An 18,096-nucleotide genomic window follows, 5' to 3' on the forward strand; every position below is an offset into this window, starting at 1 on the left:
CAGACTGAGGCAGAAGCTTCAAAAAAAGGAGGTCTCTTGTAAACAGTTGTGGAACTCTTGGCTGGAGAATAATATTGAGCCACAGTTCTCATGGCAATCTCTGTTCTTCTATTCTTTTCTCATATTAACGAAATGTTCCTGAAAGCCTATGCTGACATCTCAAACAAAAGATATAAATGAGAACTGTCCCCTGAGACGTGGTCACTGACCATGACCTGGTCTCCAGGAAAACCAGTGCTTTTCAAATCATTCACGTCATTCACTTAAGTAAATAGTATTGATGTAAGTATTGATAAAAAACTTTCCCAACAATAAAATTTCATATGGCTAAACATGGTGATAGACAGTGGTTTTAATGTTTGGTAAAGAAAGCTTTTTAATAAGAAAACTTTTTGATAAGAAAAAGTCAAAATAGTTCAATATTTCAAAGACTCATAAGAATAGATATCAAACAATTGCGAAGTAGGTAACAGATGTCAAACAATAATTAACCATAAAAATTTATTAACCTGATCTTAGAAGTAGGTGGCTAGCTGCGGTTAGCCTTGAATGATTTTTTAGATTTATTATTTTTATTAGCCTCAGATATGTTGTGTGTTACTATGCCTAGTAATGACGATGTCATTTGTCTGCTTCACTGAACACAAACTCTGAGAAAATATGCTTTATCCTGCATAAAAAACCTTGCTAAAAAGCTATAAAGTACACTCAAATTCAAACTGCCTCTGTGTTTGTTTCTGTATGTCACTGCCGAATCCTTACCCACCTAGTCTTCATTCCAGGGACCCCCATGCCCGGCTGGGTGGTCTGCGGCCCCCAAACCTAGACACCGCAAACAAACTGATCGCAGATTCACTGCAAGACCAAGAGCCCATTGCTAGGACACAAGTCTCCCTAAGCTGGACAGAGCAATTTCATGGAGCATAAAGCAGCAGGCATTCTCTGCTGACAGGACTCGTGGACTTGGCTCCCTGCTCACCAGATTGGGAAAAATGTACTCTGCTCTTTGATGCCCCCCCATAATCTTTGCTCTAAAGTTCCTGTTAGTCAACTTGAGGTATTTAAAGTTATGTAATTTTAGAAAAATCCCCTGAGAGAAAGAAATGCAGAGATACCCTCTTTGAATGAACTCTATAGCAGGGAGCAGCTGTTTTCATTGGGACGGAGTGAAAATTCAATTCACCGTTTCCTCCAAGTCTGTGAGAACCCTAAAGAGAACAATCAGGACTGACTAGTAAAAGATGCGGAATGAGGTGGGGAAGACTGTGTATTCCGGTTTTAGGATGACATAGTTGTTTTGGTTGCCATGAGAAGCCAGGTGTGGTACACGCTTACCAGGAGACAACTGTAGCGAAAGGACAGTCTGTGGGGGGCTGATTCTTTGTTACTGGATACCAGACGTAAACACAGACACAAATAGCAGAGGCACTGAAGCAACGGGAAGACATCCTAGATTGGATGGCACAGGACACAGTCAATACGGAGCAGACTGAAGTCCCAGGACCTGAAGTAGAAGTCCAGATCTGATCAACATTTCTGTGTTAGCATGACCAGGCAAGGGTTTTCTGTTGTTTACTCGTCTTGTGTTCCGTGTGTACTCTCGCGAGTTTTCATGCGCGGCACCTGTGCAGTACACTCTGCAGTCCAGTACACTCTGCAGTCTAAAGTTACTCTCACCAAGACGCCCCTGACTCTTTCAGGTGTGCACCAGATTAAACGCGCACTCCACGGAGGTGGTTATCCTTGAGCAGCCTCCCCCTCCGACATTGCAGCAAGACTCTGGCAGTCATCTCAAGCTCGATCAGCAGGGCCCTGACCTCCTCTTCCCTCACACAGTTCTGAAGGGGGCACAGTTCATGTCCGAACTGGACATGCTTCCACGTTTCAACAGTGTAGTGTCGACTAAGGGCATACCTGAGTGGGCCAGGGTTGTGAAAATATGCTTAAGAAGCTGAAGGCAGGCAGTGGGGGCAGAGAATTCTCTGGAGGGGAAGGACAAAGCGGCCTCCGGGAAACTTAGATGCATAAACACTGGTGAGAAAGAGAGCAGCTTGGGGAAGCACAGCCTCCCAATGTGGGCGGTTCCTTTAGGATGTGAGGTCTATGCCCAATGAATAGGAGCATTTTCATCTCATTGATTCTCCTCCTAACAGAGCGGATGTTTCTTGTCCTGTGATAGGGTAATCAGGAACCCATGTTTATCAACAATGGTGGGGATTCAATCCCTTCTCCAAGGGTCCTGATTATCATTATTTGGTGTAGCAATAAAACCTACTTGAATTTACTTTTATATAAAGTGATTTCAATCATCAGTCATGTTCTTAAATTATGTGCTATAGACTCACATAACTAGCAGCTTCTAACTGCTTTTCGTGAGGATCTTTCTTGTTTTGTAAACCAAGATGGCTACCTGGGGCTAGTAAAGCCATGGGTCTCAGGAGAGAAACTATTACTGTTGTCCCTTTTGTAGGGAAAAGGGACCAGTCAAAGAAACACACCCTGAGCAGAGCCAAAGAAACACACTTTGGCCCTGCAACCACAACCAAAGAAATGTACCCTGACCCTAAAACCAGTGCCAAAGGAACACACTTTGTCCCTGGAATCAGAGTCAGTGAAAGAAATGTACCCTGGCCCTAAAATTGGAGCCAAAAGGCTAAAAAGGACCAGAGAAAGAAACACACTTTGGCCCTGAAACCAGAGCCAAATCTGACCCTAATCCTGTGTAAAAAAGTACCCAATCCCGGAGCAGAGCTCTAGCCAATCTGAGCTCAGCACTGAAATCGGACCAATCCCTACCCTGGAAAAACTTCCCCAACCCCAGGAACCCCTATATAAACCCTGTGTATGTTCAGCTTGGCTGGTCCAGCTGCCTTCCAATAAACCCCTTTAGATGAGCTTCGGGTGAAGATCTTCTTTTGCGGCGGCGACAGAGCAGAGGCGACCCTGGGCAGAGCAGAGCAGAGCAAGCAGAGGCGACCCTGGGCAGAGCAGAGCAGAGCAGAGCGAGCAGCGCTGTGCCCGGGAAACCTTCCTTGGCAGAGCGGAGTTGTTACACTCTGCTCCCTCCCGGCTCCCTGCTCTCCGCTCTCGGCTCTCCAGGAGCAAAGCTGAACTGTAGCAACTTCGCCCAAGAAACCTCCTGCGGAGCAAAACTGCTACACTAGGCGAACATCCCCAGCTGGAAGACCCTGTCCCGCTGGAGCGGAGCTGATACACCGGAGAAGCCTTTCTCTGAGGCAGGGCTGTAAGCTGCCAAGCTTACTGCAACCTGTGGTGGTCCTTGGCTCCCGAGCTCCAGGATACCTTTCTACCTGAGCTGTGTAACACTGAGTATTCTGTGACTCCCGAGTGCCAGAATACCTGACCCACTCCTGTTCCATCCTGTCCTGACCCATCCCGACGAAACGCTTACACCTTTGCTAGACCAGCATACTTCCTAACGCGTTCTAAAACTTATCCTTGTCCCCTAAGATGGTTGCAGTTCCCGTGTCTCACCAAAGAAGCTGCTCTTTGCAACGGACAGAAAACCACACTGGTCAAAATGCAGAGACAGCTGACCAGAGGTTGTCCTGTCCCAGGGGCTGTCTTTATCACAAGTTTCGCACTTAAGGCTCAGAGAGCATCACAGAAGATGGTGAGAAAGAGCGTAAGAGCCAGAGGACAAGGAAGTCTGTTTTAAGACTGATTCTCCTAGAAGTGACAGAGAAGCAAAACCAATGATACCTAAGTGATGGGGCGGCCTAAACAAGACCCGATCAATGGCACCACCAATAGGTACTTAACCTGCAGAGGTAAATCTCACAGGATCTCACCTTTAGAAGAAGAACTACAAGTAAGTAAGGGCAGATAAAAAAGAATTAGTCTTCTCCTAGGATGAAGTCATTACTGGTTACCTAACACTTAGTGGTCAGTCCTGAAGTCATATTCACACAACAAGTAACAAAAATGGAATCACCAGGTTTTGTGTGTGTGTGTGTGTGTGTGTGTGTGTATGTGTGTATGTATGTATGTATGTATGTATATATTTGTGTGTGTGGTATAGCCTGTAGCAATAATTAAAAAAAAGAGGGAGTGAGTACATGGGAGAGATTGGGGAAGGAGTCATATAGAAAGGGCTATAGGAACAAAAGGGAAGTATATTTTTAACTTAAAATAAATTTAAATTTCTTTTTTAAAATCTGGGTACTTTTTTAATTTTTTTTTTTTTTTGGTTTTTCAAGATAGGGTTTCTCTGTGACTTTGGAGGCTGTCCTGGAACTAGCTCTTGTAGACCAGGCTGGTCTGGAATTCACAGAGAGTTGCCTGCCTCTGCTTCCCGAGTGCTGGGATTAATGGCATGCATCACTACCACTTGGCTAAAAATCTGGGTGCTTTTAATATTCTAAGTAAATATTGAGGACCTATCAAAAGAAGCTTTTTCTTTGAAAGGAGCCTTCCCGCCAGTCTGATTCCAGAGCCCCATCAGTCCCAAATAAACACACAGGAGGCTATATTAATTATGAAGCTGTTGGCCTTGCTTGTTTCTTACTGGCTAGCTCTGACTTAAGTAATTACCCCATAATTGTTAATCTAAGTATTTCTCTTACTGGAGAATAGTTCCGGGCTTCCTACCCCATGGCGGTTACATCTCGAACTCTTGTGTTTCCCCTTCCCAGAGTCCTCCTGGACTCCTAGTCCCTCCTATTTAGATTCCCTATAGGCCAGACAGTGCTTTATTGACAAATAACAGGCAAATAACAGGACTTCCCCAACAAGGACCATTAGGATCTTTTGTTATATTGATTTTATCTATTGGTGTTTACTATATTAAGAGTGAAAACATCTTTTACAAAGCATTGCCATTAGTTCATTTAAAAATGATAAATTCCACATATGATAACATAATAACATATTTTAATTAAAAACAGCTTTTACAGCTGGGCATGGTGACTTGTGCCTCTAATCTCATTTCTCAGACACAGGAGGCTCACTACAAGTTTAAGACCAACCTAATCCACATAGTTGAATTCCCAGCCAGCCTGGGCTAGGTTCTCACTCAAAAACAAAACAAAACAAAACAAAATCAGCATTGCCACTAACAAAAGACAATGTTAAATGAACGGTATTGTTTTCTATTTTCCAAATCATAATATCTCTCTTTTTAGAGGACAGTTGGGTTTTCATATATGCTTCTATAGTCAAAGAGTTGTGTAGACACAGGACACTCGTTTACTCTTAAGAAGATGGCAGTATTAAAAGTCAATAATTTATTGATAATACTATGCAAATAGCCCTATATTTGAAGATAGCCACATCTAGAGTCCTTAGAAGCTCATTTTGAAAGGCCTACCTGAGACTACTGTTTATCACTGTGCATCTTCTTAAATATCCTCAAATGGCTAGCATTTGTATAATTCCAGATGTGAACACTGAACTGTCCCATGGTTAATAAATGGGATCTTTACACAGAAAACACATAGTCTGGGGATTGAACATGAGTATAAGGGGAAAAAATAACCTGTTTCTGAGAATGAGTTTACAGCTACTATGTAACTTCAAAGTCTGAAATTCCTAAGATCTAAGGAAGCCAAGTTACAGGCCCTGCTGGACAGATGGCTCCACAGAATGAGTGCTAATAAGCCTCCATGGAGCCTTCCTTGGAAAACCAAAAATCTTCAGCATGTAAAAACTTACATATGAGACAGACAACTTCCGATCACAGCCATCTGCAACTAGGAGACCAGTCTTGAATCCTAGTTTCATTTCATCAATCAGGAATCACAACTGCTAAGTATTTCTTGTCTCTGCCTTCTTCTCATTATCACCATCTTAGAGTGAGTCTTAACCATTTTAAAACTAGGCTTTTACAAGTATCCATACATTGATTGGTCCTTCTAAGTATCTATACATTGATCGGTCCTTCTCAGGAGCCTCAGATTTGTCTCTTGAAAACAAATCTGAATTTGTGCCCCACAACAGCCCCGCACCCTTCCATTGGTTCCCACTGCCTGCATGTCAACACCAACTGTTGTGGCTGAAAGAAAACATCAGGGCTGCCTGCTGCCAAACCCCGTCCTCTTGCTTTGGAGGATGGTATCTGAACCATCTGGAAAAGAGGACTTTATTTATTTGTTTGTTTGTTTATTTTGGTTTTTCAAGACAGGGTTTCTCTGTATTGTTTTGGAGGCTGTCCTGGAACTCACTCTGTAGACCAGATGGCCTTGAACTCACAGAGATCCACCTGCCTCTGCCTCCCGAGTGCTGGGATTAAAGGTGTGCACCACCAACGCCCGACTTAAACCAGGGCTTTCTTGCGGCTTCTGGGATCAGGAGAAAGAGTGAACAAAGATCATAGGAACAGAGCATGGGATGTCTAAACAGGGCCAAAGGGAAAGAGTGCATTCAAATTTGATTCAGAGGACCATCCTCCCCTTTTCCCTTAGACAGAACAGCTTGTACAGTGAATACAGTGTAAATGGTAGAATTCCACAGCTCAGAGCACGCATTGCTCATGCAGAGGACCCAGGCTTGGTTACCAACAACCACGTGGCGGTAGAGAAACACCTGTAACTCTAGTTTTAGGAGATCTGATGTCCTCTTCTGATTTCTGTGGGAAACGGCACATATGCCACACTTATATACATGCAGGCAAAACACTTAGGACACATGAAAAACTAAGGCCATAGGAAAAGAAGAGAAAATGCTAACAATAGTTTGCAGGAAGTAGAGTCAGACAAGCTTGGAGAAACAAGTGTGAGGTATGTTAAAGAATAGAGTTCCCATGGCCAGAGAGTCTGGGAAACAGAACCTTCATTCAGTGGCTGATGGAAGCAGAGGCAGACTCCCACAGCTAAACACTGAGCTGAACTCAAGAAATCCAGTGACAGAGAGGGAGGACTGATGACCAAAGGGGTTAAGACTGGGCTGGCTTAACCCCCAGAGGCAGCTGACCTGACAAGGGTTAGCTCTTGATGATGATGCCTGGGAATCCAGCATGGGACTGTTCAAGACCCCCTGAAGGTGAGTGTCAGTGAGGAAGCCTAGGTAATCTATTGAGCCTTGGGTAGTAGATCAGTGTTTATCCCAGGTATACAAATGGATTTTGGGTTCCCATCCAACAATGAGAGATGTTCTCTCACCCTGGACTCTTGCGGGAGGGTGTAGGCCCTGCCCTGGATGAAATGACAGACTATGGACACCCCCATGGAGGGCCTCACCCTCCCTGGGGAAATGAGGGGATATTGGGGGGATTGCTGGGAGGGCATGGGAGGAGGGGAGGAAAAGGGAGAGGGACCTGGAATTGACATGTGAAGCAACCTTGTTTCTAATTTAAATTTAAATTTAAAAAAAAGAATAGAGTTTACTTTGACAACAGAGAAGCAGGCACAAAGCTTGGCTTTTAAGCTGAGGAGAAATGTGGGGTAAGTGTTGGAAGATTTTATTCCAGCTATAATACTGGTAAGTCACTAAACGAGGACAGTAATGGATAAGTCAGGCGTTCCTTCCTATTGCAGAGGGTGGTCTGAAAAGGGTTATGATGGTGGAAACGGAAGAACGATGGATCCAAAAATCTATATGGAAGGCATGACGTATTATAATGTAAACCAGCTGTCCTCCAGATTCAATGTGGCCAACTGCTTCCTTCAACTGTCAGTGCTATGATTACCACAGGAGACCTGAACATGGTTGGAACCATTAACTTTCTTTCATGCTGGATGAGGGGAGGGGCTCCATCTCTTCTAAAAGACTGATGGACAGTTAACAGTCATTTGCTGAGGGGAAGGGCTTACAAGGCCTCCTTTAATTCTAAAAACCTGACAATCTCCTTTCTACCAGACACTAATCTTCATTCTGGTACTGGGTTGTTGGGTATAAACTGGACAACGTGAGGGCAAAAATTCAGGTCCTGAAGAGATGGGAGGTGTTTCCATTCAGTGACACAGCCACCTATAAGTAACCCTCACTCGTTGGTTCACCAAGGTACACTGGGTGGAACTGTCCCTTCGAGTCTTTTGTTGGTGTCTATTTGAAATGAGAAGGGGTTTGCTTATGTCTCCTGAGGAAAAGACCGTTCATAGCACTTGACTGTGTAGGGCGAGGAAGCAGAACCGAGAGAGGAGTCAGCTTTGTCATTTTAACCATGAGGTGTCTAGTAGCATTTCTCACTATGGAACAAGGGACAGGTTTGTAGTAGGAGGCTGATGTATTGGAGAGGTAGCACTTGAGCTGACTCTGGTAGCCTTGGCGGAGCTGTTTTAGCAGGTATCGTGTTTAGGGACAAGAAGACAATCTGGGACATTCTTAACGGTGTGTATCCTGGAGCCAGGTCACCAAGGGAAAGTGGAACAGAGCAGACAAGAGTCCTGCAAGTCCACTGAGGGACTTCCTTCAGCAAAATGGCATATAGCTATATAGGACTGTTTGAACAACTGCACGAGGTGTTACAGGTTCAATAAATATTCCCTGAGGAATAAAATAAGTGAATAAAATCATGGACCTAAATGTTGTTGTTTAGGTATGGTTGGATCCTGACAGATATGTGTGTTGGGAACTCAGACCCCAGAGTGGGTGCCGAGGAAGGAGACTGTTAAGGAGTGGGGTCTGGTGCATGGGGCTGAGGTCTGGGAGCTACATCTCCTGATGGGGTTGGAGTAAAGCTTTTTCACACAAGTGCTTGTGTTCTGCAGGAGTGGGGAATTACTGCTGTCAGAAGCCACCCAGGCATTTGTTCCAAATCTCTCCTGTGCATGCATCACTCACTATCTTCCTTAAATTCCCATAGTGATAGGATCCACTAAGAGTCTCTTGCCAGGGCCAAGAGATGTTGATTCCATGCTTCTGATCCTTGGAATCTAGAAACCAAATAAACCTCTTTCCTTGTATAAAGTGCCCACCCCTAGTTATTTTATTACCGCAGAAAAAGTCATTAACTTCCTATTTTACTTGCAAACAAAAAAAAAAAAGAGAGAGTTTGCTTTCACAGAGGAAACATTAAAAGATAATACAGGTGAAGCCTGTACCAAAGGATGCCTGGTCTTATCAACAAAGCTAAGACTCTGTGGGGAAGCCTTCTGCTTTCCCTTGTATAGGAAAATCGCATTAATTAGCACCCAGTCAGCTATTTAAAACTGACCTCAGTTTGATCTTGACATTTACAAGCCAAAGGAAGTCGTCAGTTATGTAACAGGCTAGTCGTTCACTCAGCCAGCCTGCAACAACAACAGAAGCCAGTCTGTTGTCCTGCCTGATTCCATTCAAAACAAAAAAATCTTTTCAGGGACTTGAATTTTTGCCCGTGCATTGTCCAATTTATTCCCAACAACCCCGTCAGAGTGAAGATTAACATTCAACTAGAAAGCAGGGGGCTAGGATCTATAATTAAAAAGGAACTCTGCCTCTAAATCAATCAGGACTTTGATTAGCCCAGACTAACTCAATGAGGCTCCAAATAATGAGACTTCCTAGTGACAAAGAAACCCATTCCAAACCAAACTAACTGCATGTGCTTCTGTGACATTAAAAGTAGACTTCAAACTAGATCAGAAAACAGAAACTCATTCATAAAGCCTGCTGCTTTCATACTACATGTGGAGCAAGATTTCTGAGCATTTCCAGAATGAATACTCCTACCATGCTGGCACGGCTTATTTCAAATAAGCTTGCATCAGGGGATCCACTGTCGCATCTGAACAGTAAAGATGAACTTGGGCTATTTTATTTGGGGGCAATATCAAAATATTTTTAGCCATCAAATGCACATCTCACTGTATAAAACTTCCTTCTATCTCTGAAAGAAAATATAAATCCAACACTGAGGTGTAAGACAAGAAAAATAATGGGAAGATACTTAGAGCCTTTGACGTGAAATGTTCAACTACGGTTTCATTGTTAGAGTCAAACCTTTGGGTTTCTGTTTCTTTCTTGTACGAGCTGAATAACAACACACATACAAATGCCTGCAGAATAGAGGCTCAATATGATATGATAAAACTCCCAAGAGAAAGTAACTGCAAAATCACCTCTATTTTGCTCCTATGGTCCATTTCCTTCCAGTCACCAGCTGACACTTGAGCTCTGTTTCCCTGTTTATTATAAACTCCCGCCAAAGGAGTCCTGAAAGCAATGTCCCATTTGCTTTGCTTTGGAAACCTCATATTGAAGACAAAACCTGAGGCTCACCAATAACCTAAGACAGTAACGTGGCTTAAGCTCTCATTGTTCACTTTCTAACACAACAATCTCTCTCTCTCACACACACACACACACACACACACACACAGAGAGAGACACACACACAGAGAGAGACAGAGAGACAAAGACAAACACACAAAGAGACAGAGACATACAGACAGACACACACACACACACACACACACACACACACAGACGCACAAAGAGTGCAGAGACATACTCAGAGTGTGAAGGGACTGCAATCCCCATTCTCTCAAGGGCGAGAGCCCAGGGTCTAATCTCAATATGTAGGCTTCCCAGGCAGAATGAAGCCCCCGGCACGGTCCCCACAGGCTTTCTCTAGCCTAGCCCAGCAAATCAGCAGGAGCACCTGAAGCTCTGTGTGCCAGCGCCTGTGTCCTCCTCCCACATGTGTGTCTTCTCTGAGTGAGAGAATTTGCCAGGCTGCTCGAAGCTGTGTCTCTCCTTCCACCACAGTGATCAGTAAATGTCTGTGAAATGGAGTGCTACGCAGGACAACAGACAGAAAGCCGAAAGCAGGTAAACATGCACAACTTTCAAAGCCAGCAGAGCCCACATTGGGATCTTGCAAAAAAAAAATTAGGGGGAGTTCTCAGAGAGAAGGAATATAGAGGCAGCAGAGGAGACATTGAAGGTTTTTTTTTTCTTTATCATTTTGCCTCTTCTTAGGTTGCTTCCAACTTTCTTATTCACTCTAAGAAAACACAACACTATAATTTCTCTCTTTGAAATAAAGATTGAGAGAATCTGTCCCTACCTCTTTGTATCTCTCCGTTGTCACACAACTCCAAGAAGTTGGGTGTTCTAGAATTCAGTTCATGTCACTCTTTGCTAGCTTGAGACACAGCTCACTGTTTTGCTGACATTTCCTCTGAATACTGGAATACAGAGTTCCCAGGACAATATTTTTTCTGGTTATATTCCCAATGTCTTTTCTATGCTTAAAAGATATCCAGTGGGTAATATATCTTTGCGGTGCAGGTGTTATGTCAGTTATATGCACCAAAACAGCAAACAGAAAACTTCACTTGTCTTATTATGAAGCATGTCCCAAATGGGTCTCTACTGTGAGCTCTCAAATGTGTCTTCACTGTGAGCTACCATACCATGTCCCAAGTGGGTCTCTTCTAGTGCTTCAAGAGCATAAATACCTTCCCAACACAATCTGATCAATAGGACTTCCAGAGAGCAGTGACTGATGAATATCACACAGGTAGAGCCCATGGGACAGCATTTAGAGTTCAAGGATTAACCAAGACATCCAGGAGAGCTAAAGTTTCTGCCAAGGGGATCAAGGTGAGTCAGTGTGGTAAAAGAGTTCCATCATTAACAAGAGGTGCTGGGAACACTTGTCTCTATACAGAAGAGCATGGAGTTCACCGGGTTAAGGTTCTGTGTGCTCCAGTGTGGTCAATGGGTTGGATACAGAGGCAGAGATCCCTGATCCTACTGAATATTCATTTTCCCTTTCTTAGTGAAAGAATCCCAACGCTTGTGGTGGAGACAATGGTTACTGTATTTCTCATCTCTAATGCAAATACAAGGGTCAATGACATGTGAGGATTAACAGAAGTCTCTAGAAAAACCATCTCTGCCTTGCATTTGCCTCTTTCCTATTGCTTCCTGACATGTGGATAGACAGTGCAGCTGCAGGGCATCCTGGTCCTTGAGGACTGACACCACATTCGTGAATGCAAAAGAGACAAAGCCCAAGCCTCCAGGTGCCTACCACCATGCACACTCTATGCGAGGAAAAGCCAACACCTACCTTTTCCGGGTTGTCTATTTAGTGCACTCAAATCGAATCCTAAGTGACACTATCACTCCACACAGCTAGGGAGCTCAAGATAACAGTGAAGAAAATCCGTCTGAGTTCTGTGTTAGCAACTGTGTTAAAACTAAGCCCTACACCATATCTAGTAAAACAGAAATCCTGTAGGAAGGGCCTGCCAATCTGGCCAATAAGCCCTCAAAGTTGGAAATCACAGCTAAGGAATCAAGAGAAATTCTTCTTATTCAATGTTCCAGGGTAGGGAAAAAACTTCTCTGCCATTGATTTGTGCCTCTATACTCATAAGAAATATGAGGGTTATTTTCAGCAGCAGGACCTTAAGTTCTGTAGGGCAGCCAATAGTGTTAGTAATACCCTGTGATGGCATTTCGCATTTCTCTCTCTCTCTCTCTCTCTCTCTCTCTCTCTCTCTCTCTTTCTTTTTTTTTTTTTTTTTTTTTGGTGGGGAGGACTTCTGGTACCCCTGTGGCCAACAAAGAACTGATGCACATAAGAATTCACAGAGACTGTGGCAACACACATAAGACCCGCACAGGTTTAACCCAGATGGGGTCCCAGCATTGAGGATGGAAACAGACATAGGATCTCACCACTAACCAAGAAGCTATTGTTTTCTCCAATGGGAAAGTAAGTTTTCTTCAATGGAACACCACTGGGTATATAACTATATTCCAGGGCAGACCCCTTGTCTGGGAGTAGCTGGCCAACAGAACACTAACTCTGTGGTGCTGTGTGCATTTGTGAGGGGGGTGGATAGAGGTTGTTTTGTTTTGATTTTTTGTCTTATTGATTTTTATTTGCTTTGATTTCAGTTTTTTATTTTTGTTTTTGAGAGGAAGTGAGACAGAAAGAGAGCATAAAGTTGGATGGGGGGGGTGAGGAGAATCTGGGAGTAGCTGGGGAGAAGGGGGCATGATCAAAAATATTGTATGAAAAAACTTAATGAAAACATTTTTTAAAAAGATGCTCAATTAAACATATTTGAGTTCCAATGCCAAATTTACCATTTTCTGACTATATGACATTGAGGAAATGAGAATATTTGCAAGATTCGTTGCCCTCACTGTAAGTGGAGATTGTAATAACATTGCCCCTATAAATCTAAGCTCTGCCCTTGGAACACTGGAGGGACAGTAAGAAAGAAGTTAACAGCTAGAAAGATGTCTCAGAAAATGAAAGTGCTTACAGGCAAGCTGATCACCAACTTCCATCCTTGAGACCCACATAGTAGAAGCAGAGAAACAACATCTGCAAGTTGTCCTCTGACCAACACACATGCATGCACACACACACACACACACACACACATATACACACCTACATATATACATACATATACACATATACACACAAGCACATACAACATAAACATATATATACATACACATATGCATACAAGCACATACACACAAATATATACACATATGCACATATACACACATGCACATACACACATACATATACACACGTACATTCACACACATACACACATAGTAAATGAATGAACAAATAAACAAAGCAAATACAATTGTTGAAAAGGAATCAAAAGATGCTGAGCTCACTCACTGCGCAGCATTTACAGCGTGTTGCCGAGGGCTTGTCATATTCTTGTCATAGTCTTGGATGTACCTGTGAGCTTAGGTCGCCTCCTACCACTTACTGCTTCATCCTCACTATTACCTCATTCATTCTCTACGATAAGAGAGTTTCATGCAGGGAGACTCCAGGAGATACAGGAAACTGCTTTTCTTTGTATGCAACATAGCTGTCAGATAGACGGCAGGGTAGCAGTTAGGGATATCGTTTGGGGCCTTATGAAATGTCCACGCCGTCAGTTAAAGGGAAAATGAAGCCTACCTGGAGCAGAAAGTCTTAAAGCGCATACTGCTTTCTCCCAAATGAAAGATGAAAACATGGCTCTCTTTTTCTCCAGTTTCTGTCCTTCTGCATTTCTTCTACCAAATAGCCTTGCTTTGTGGAAGCCATAGGAGGCCCCTTGCTGTGTCTTGTCTATGGCTCATTTCTACCAGACAGAAACACTAGCTGGAAAAAGTTGAGCTATCAGCTTTGTTTTCTCTGGGCTAACCCTTGCATGGGATCATGACATTTCTTCCACAGCCAATACATATGGCATGTTTACCTACTCTACTAACTCTATCTCCCATTTTATGTTACAGTACCCAAAAGTCATCCAAAACTAATTCTGCCATCAACTGCTTATTACAAGATTCAGCTAACTACAGCTCTTTATCTGCTCAAAGATAAGGTTAGAACAGGAAGCCAAAAATCTCAGGGTTAACCCCTTTGAGAGCTATGTTTATATTTGATTGATCTGTTTCAACAGTAGTGGTAGAGTCAGCCAACTGTAATAAAATGCTCAACTTAATTAAAAAACGCAACATTGTAAATCCCTGTAATGTGTTTCACACAGAGTTCTTTCCTTTCCTCCCACTCTTGCCAACTTCTAGCTAAATTCACTTTGTCATACAAGTCTGAAATGTCAAGAACTATGTCAGGACAGTAAAACTTAATGTTACCATGCCTGTCACCCGGAGTTATGAGAGAACCTGCTTCCCCTGTCTACCCATCCACCAATTCTGTTTTCTGTGAGCTATGGAGAAATAGGCTTGTATACCTTTCTTTACCAAGCAGCTCACCAGCCTCTTACTGTGTCGAAACAAAGAATTTAGATGAAATCATGTCCATTTTAATTTCCACTTAATTTCTTAAATGTTGAAAAACTACCGCTGGTTATTTGGTGTTATGTCAAGGGAATCTTCCAGTTAAGAACTCAAGTGGTTTATGTAAAATAAAATACTCCATAAAAAACAAATTTTATGAATAAATCGAATCTCACTTATTTTAATGCAAATATCATAGCTGAGTGTGTCGAGGCACACTTTTAATCCCAGGATTCAGGAGACTGACACAGGAGGATTGCCATGAACTTGAGGTCAGCCTTGCATATAGAATGAGTTTGAGGCCACTTGGACAATAAAACAACTTGTTTCAGAGAGTAGAGGGAGGGAATTGGTCATAAAAGCATTTGACTATAAAATAAACACACACCATAGTGCAGGGAATTCTCCTTTAGTTACTCATTCAAAACTTCTCTGAAATTCTGGTCTTCTGTGGGAAGGAGTTAGAAACAGTCTTTCATGTCCACCATTAATTTCTATGTCATTCAAGATTTTGCTATTGTTTGAAGTTTATTTTAGGGAAACAACAGTTGATAGGACATAGATCTGTGATGGACACTTTCCCAAAAGAACATCACAGTTTCACTGATTGACAAAAGTCTTGTAAAAACCACAGCATCGATTACATTTAGTCACTACACAATAAGCAGCCGCCAAACAATACGTTTGCTTTGTAAGTGCAAAAGAAAATAAAGGCTGTTGCTTGATTCCATGCATGCCAATTATAGCTCTTCTCATGACACACACTCTCCTTTCCCTAAACGTCCCTAAAAACATTCCTGTACGACTCAGATGTATAAGTACCTGTGTTAATCTAAAAGTCTCATGAAATAACATCCTCCCAGGTATGCAAGCCTCCAAGCCATGAGAAATTAATGAAGATTTCTAGCATTTAGGGTCTCCTGTCCTTTTCTTTCCACACATTGTCATTAAAAGTGTGCATTGGTGACCTTGTGTCACTTGGGGAGACCCAGCTCTGGGAAGATTTGTACTCTAAGTTCATGACAACAAGTATTGTACTGTATTTTTCCCAAAAAATGTGGTATTATTAGGAAATGGTACCGACTCTGGACTGAGAATTTTTGATAGCCACATCCACTATGACTAAAACTCAAGGCCTAGCCATATACAGGGAACATCTGCCATGCAATTTCCAATCAGTGTAGGTCAAGCATCACCTATGACCTGCTTTGCTTAATTCTAGAAAACCCAAAAAGGAAGCCATTATCCAAAGAGCACTTTTCAGACTAAACTTTCCTGAAACGATTCAAGAAAAATCTGTGTGGTTCTGCTAGGTTTTCACTTAGAATACTGCAGTTTTCTGTTTATAATGCAGATACACATTGCTTATTCAGGGAAACCACTTACTTAAGAAAGACCTGCACAACTCCCAGAGGGGCTTGTAGTGAATGAATACCAAATATAATACAAATGCGAAAAAAAAGACTGAAGAGACTGAAAAAGCTCTCTGCAGATTAAAGGAAGTGTTGTGTTAGGCTGAAGACAAAGGAGATGTGTGTGTGTGTGTGTGTGTGTGTGTGTGTTCCTGTGTATGCACTTGTGTTGGGTCAATGGGACAGAGGCTAAAGCGTTTAACTTGCTCTCCTGCAGTCCCAGCAGCGGATATTTCCAGTCCCCGTGACAGGTCTTACCTGTTCCAATAGTGCTTTAGCCTTTTCTTCTGCTTCCTTCAGGCAAATCTCCAAATTCTCCAGTTGTTCCAAAGTAAACGCAGCCTTCTGTCTACCGACGGGTGAGTCTTCCTTCAAAACAAGAATCAAGGTTTTTGTTTTTATGAGAACTTTTTGAACAACTCTCTGAACTAAGGACAAGTTTCCTTCATAGACTCCTATCAACCTTTTGTTAATACTAGCAAAATAACAGATTGTTATATAAAAAAACCTCAGTTTAAAGGGAAGGCAACAAATAAGGAACAAGGAACAGCCACAGAAAGTGAGGACAAAATTACCCATGTTAGAATTTGTTTCACTTGCAACTTTTGTTCTTCAAGAAGTTAGGATACAAGTTTCCCATCCTGATAGGAAGTGTCACCTACATGTTATGTGTTGAGCACTCGTCTTTCAGGAAGGTCATTTGAACTGAGAGATATGAGTGTCCTTTGATTTTCACTTGTCTGTTCCAAAAGACAGAAGCAAGGACAACAATGGTTTAGAATGAGCTCAGTCTTCCCACAGCCTAGTTAGTAAGACCCAGACCAGCAGACACAAACCTCTCAAATTACTTTCTACAAGCTATGGGATGCGTAGAGAGTTGGTACAGAATTTAAGACTGGACACTGAACCGTGAGAATGTCCTAACCATTCTTTGGCTAATGTGGCAACTACTGTTCAGAGGTCAATTTGAAAACTTAAACAGAAAGGCTCTGATGGGAGCAAGCATTCTGACCTCCTGGGGATGTGTCATTTTCTTGCTCGTGCTCCAGCTAGATAGCTGTTTCTGATGAAACTTACTAAGAGTAAACTATGGTCCTATATACTATCTACTTTGTTTTTCCCTCTGGATTATGACGCCATCAGTTTAATACGTGTGCATTTCCTGGTAATGCTTTAGTGCCATCTGGTGGTAAGTGGAACCATCCATTTAAAATAAAACTTTCATTCTCCTTTCTGTATGTAGACTCTTGGGGCTGGGCCACTGGCCTAGTAAAATCAATGAACCACTATAGAATACAGGAAAAAACAATGTTTCTAAGACACAACAAATTTGGCTTCTAGACCAAAGTCTGACATTCACAGTTCCCTCAAACATTTGCCTGTAGGGAGTGAGCATCTTAGGTTAGAACAGGGATGATACAGGCCATGTGAGTCAATAGTCCATCCCATGCCAGGGTGATTTAGTCATTTCAAGAGTGGGTTCATGACAGGTCAACATACAGAGAACTGACTGTGTGGTGTCCAGCCCCAACAGATACATTATACAAGACAATCCCCACACCCTAGTCTCAGTAAACAACATGGAAGAGTGGTAGAAAGACTGTAAGAGGTAGAAGGCTGAGATAGTGTTTTCTATAAATGACAGTGACACGAAATGGAAATCACAACCATCTTGTTGCCTAAACAAAACCTAAAATAATGACGACACCAATTGGCATGCCAGAGTGGATGAGCGATTCTTAAAAGGTCCCATTAACACAAGAGCTACATGCAAGTAATGACTGCTGTGAGAGAGAGAATCAGTCTTCTTCAGGAACAGGACCCATGAAAGGTTTGCCAATCTCAAGAGATCAGCCCTAAACACACGTGAGCAATACTAAGTCTTCAACAGTTGGATGCATTTATAAATGTATGTACATATATATGTAACAATGATATTTTTAATGCACTCAAATGTCTTTAGAAAAGCAGCCTCAAAACGAAGTCCTTAGATATTTATACTTAGAGATAAACACACACT

The 18,096-nt window shown here is 42.4% G+C and overlaps 1 protein-coding gene across 5 annotated transcripts in view; it reads right to left on the reverse strand.

Moving 5' to 3' along the window:
• Positions 1-18,096, reverse strand: part of Ccdc192 (coiled-coil domain containing 192) — a 219,678-nt gene that overhangs the window by 171,202 nt on the left and 30,380 nt on the right. For all 5 annotated transcript variants that reach the window (XM_040741785.1, XM_040741784.1, XM_040741789.1 and 2 more), the window contains one exon: positions 16,335-16,445. In XM_040741785.1, coding sequence (XP_040597719.1) covers positions 16,335-16,445 — 111 coding nt within the window. The remainder of the gene's footprint in view (positions 1-16,334; positions 16,446-18,096) is intronic.

Source organism: Mesocricetus auratus, unplaced genomic scaffold, assembly GCF_017639785.1.
Source record: "Mesocricetus auratus isolate SY011 unplaced genomic scaffold, BCM_Maur_2.0 Super-Scaffold_6730, whole genome shotgun sequence".
In the NCBI taxonomy this organism is placed as follows: domain Eukaryota; kingdom Metazoa; phylum Chordata; class Mammalia; order Rodentia; family Cricetidae; genus Mesocricetus; species Mesocricetus auratus.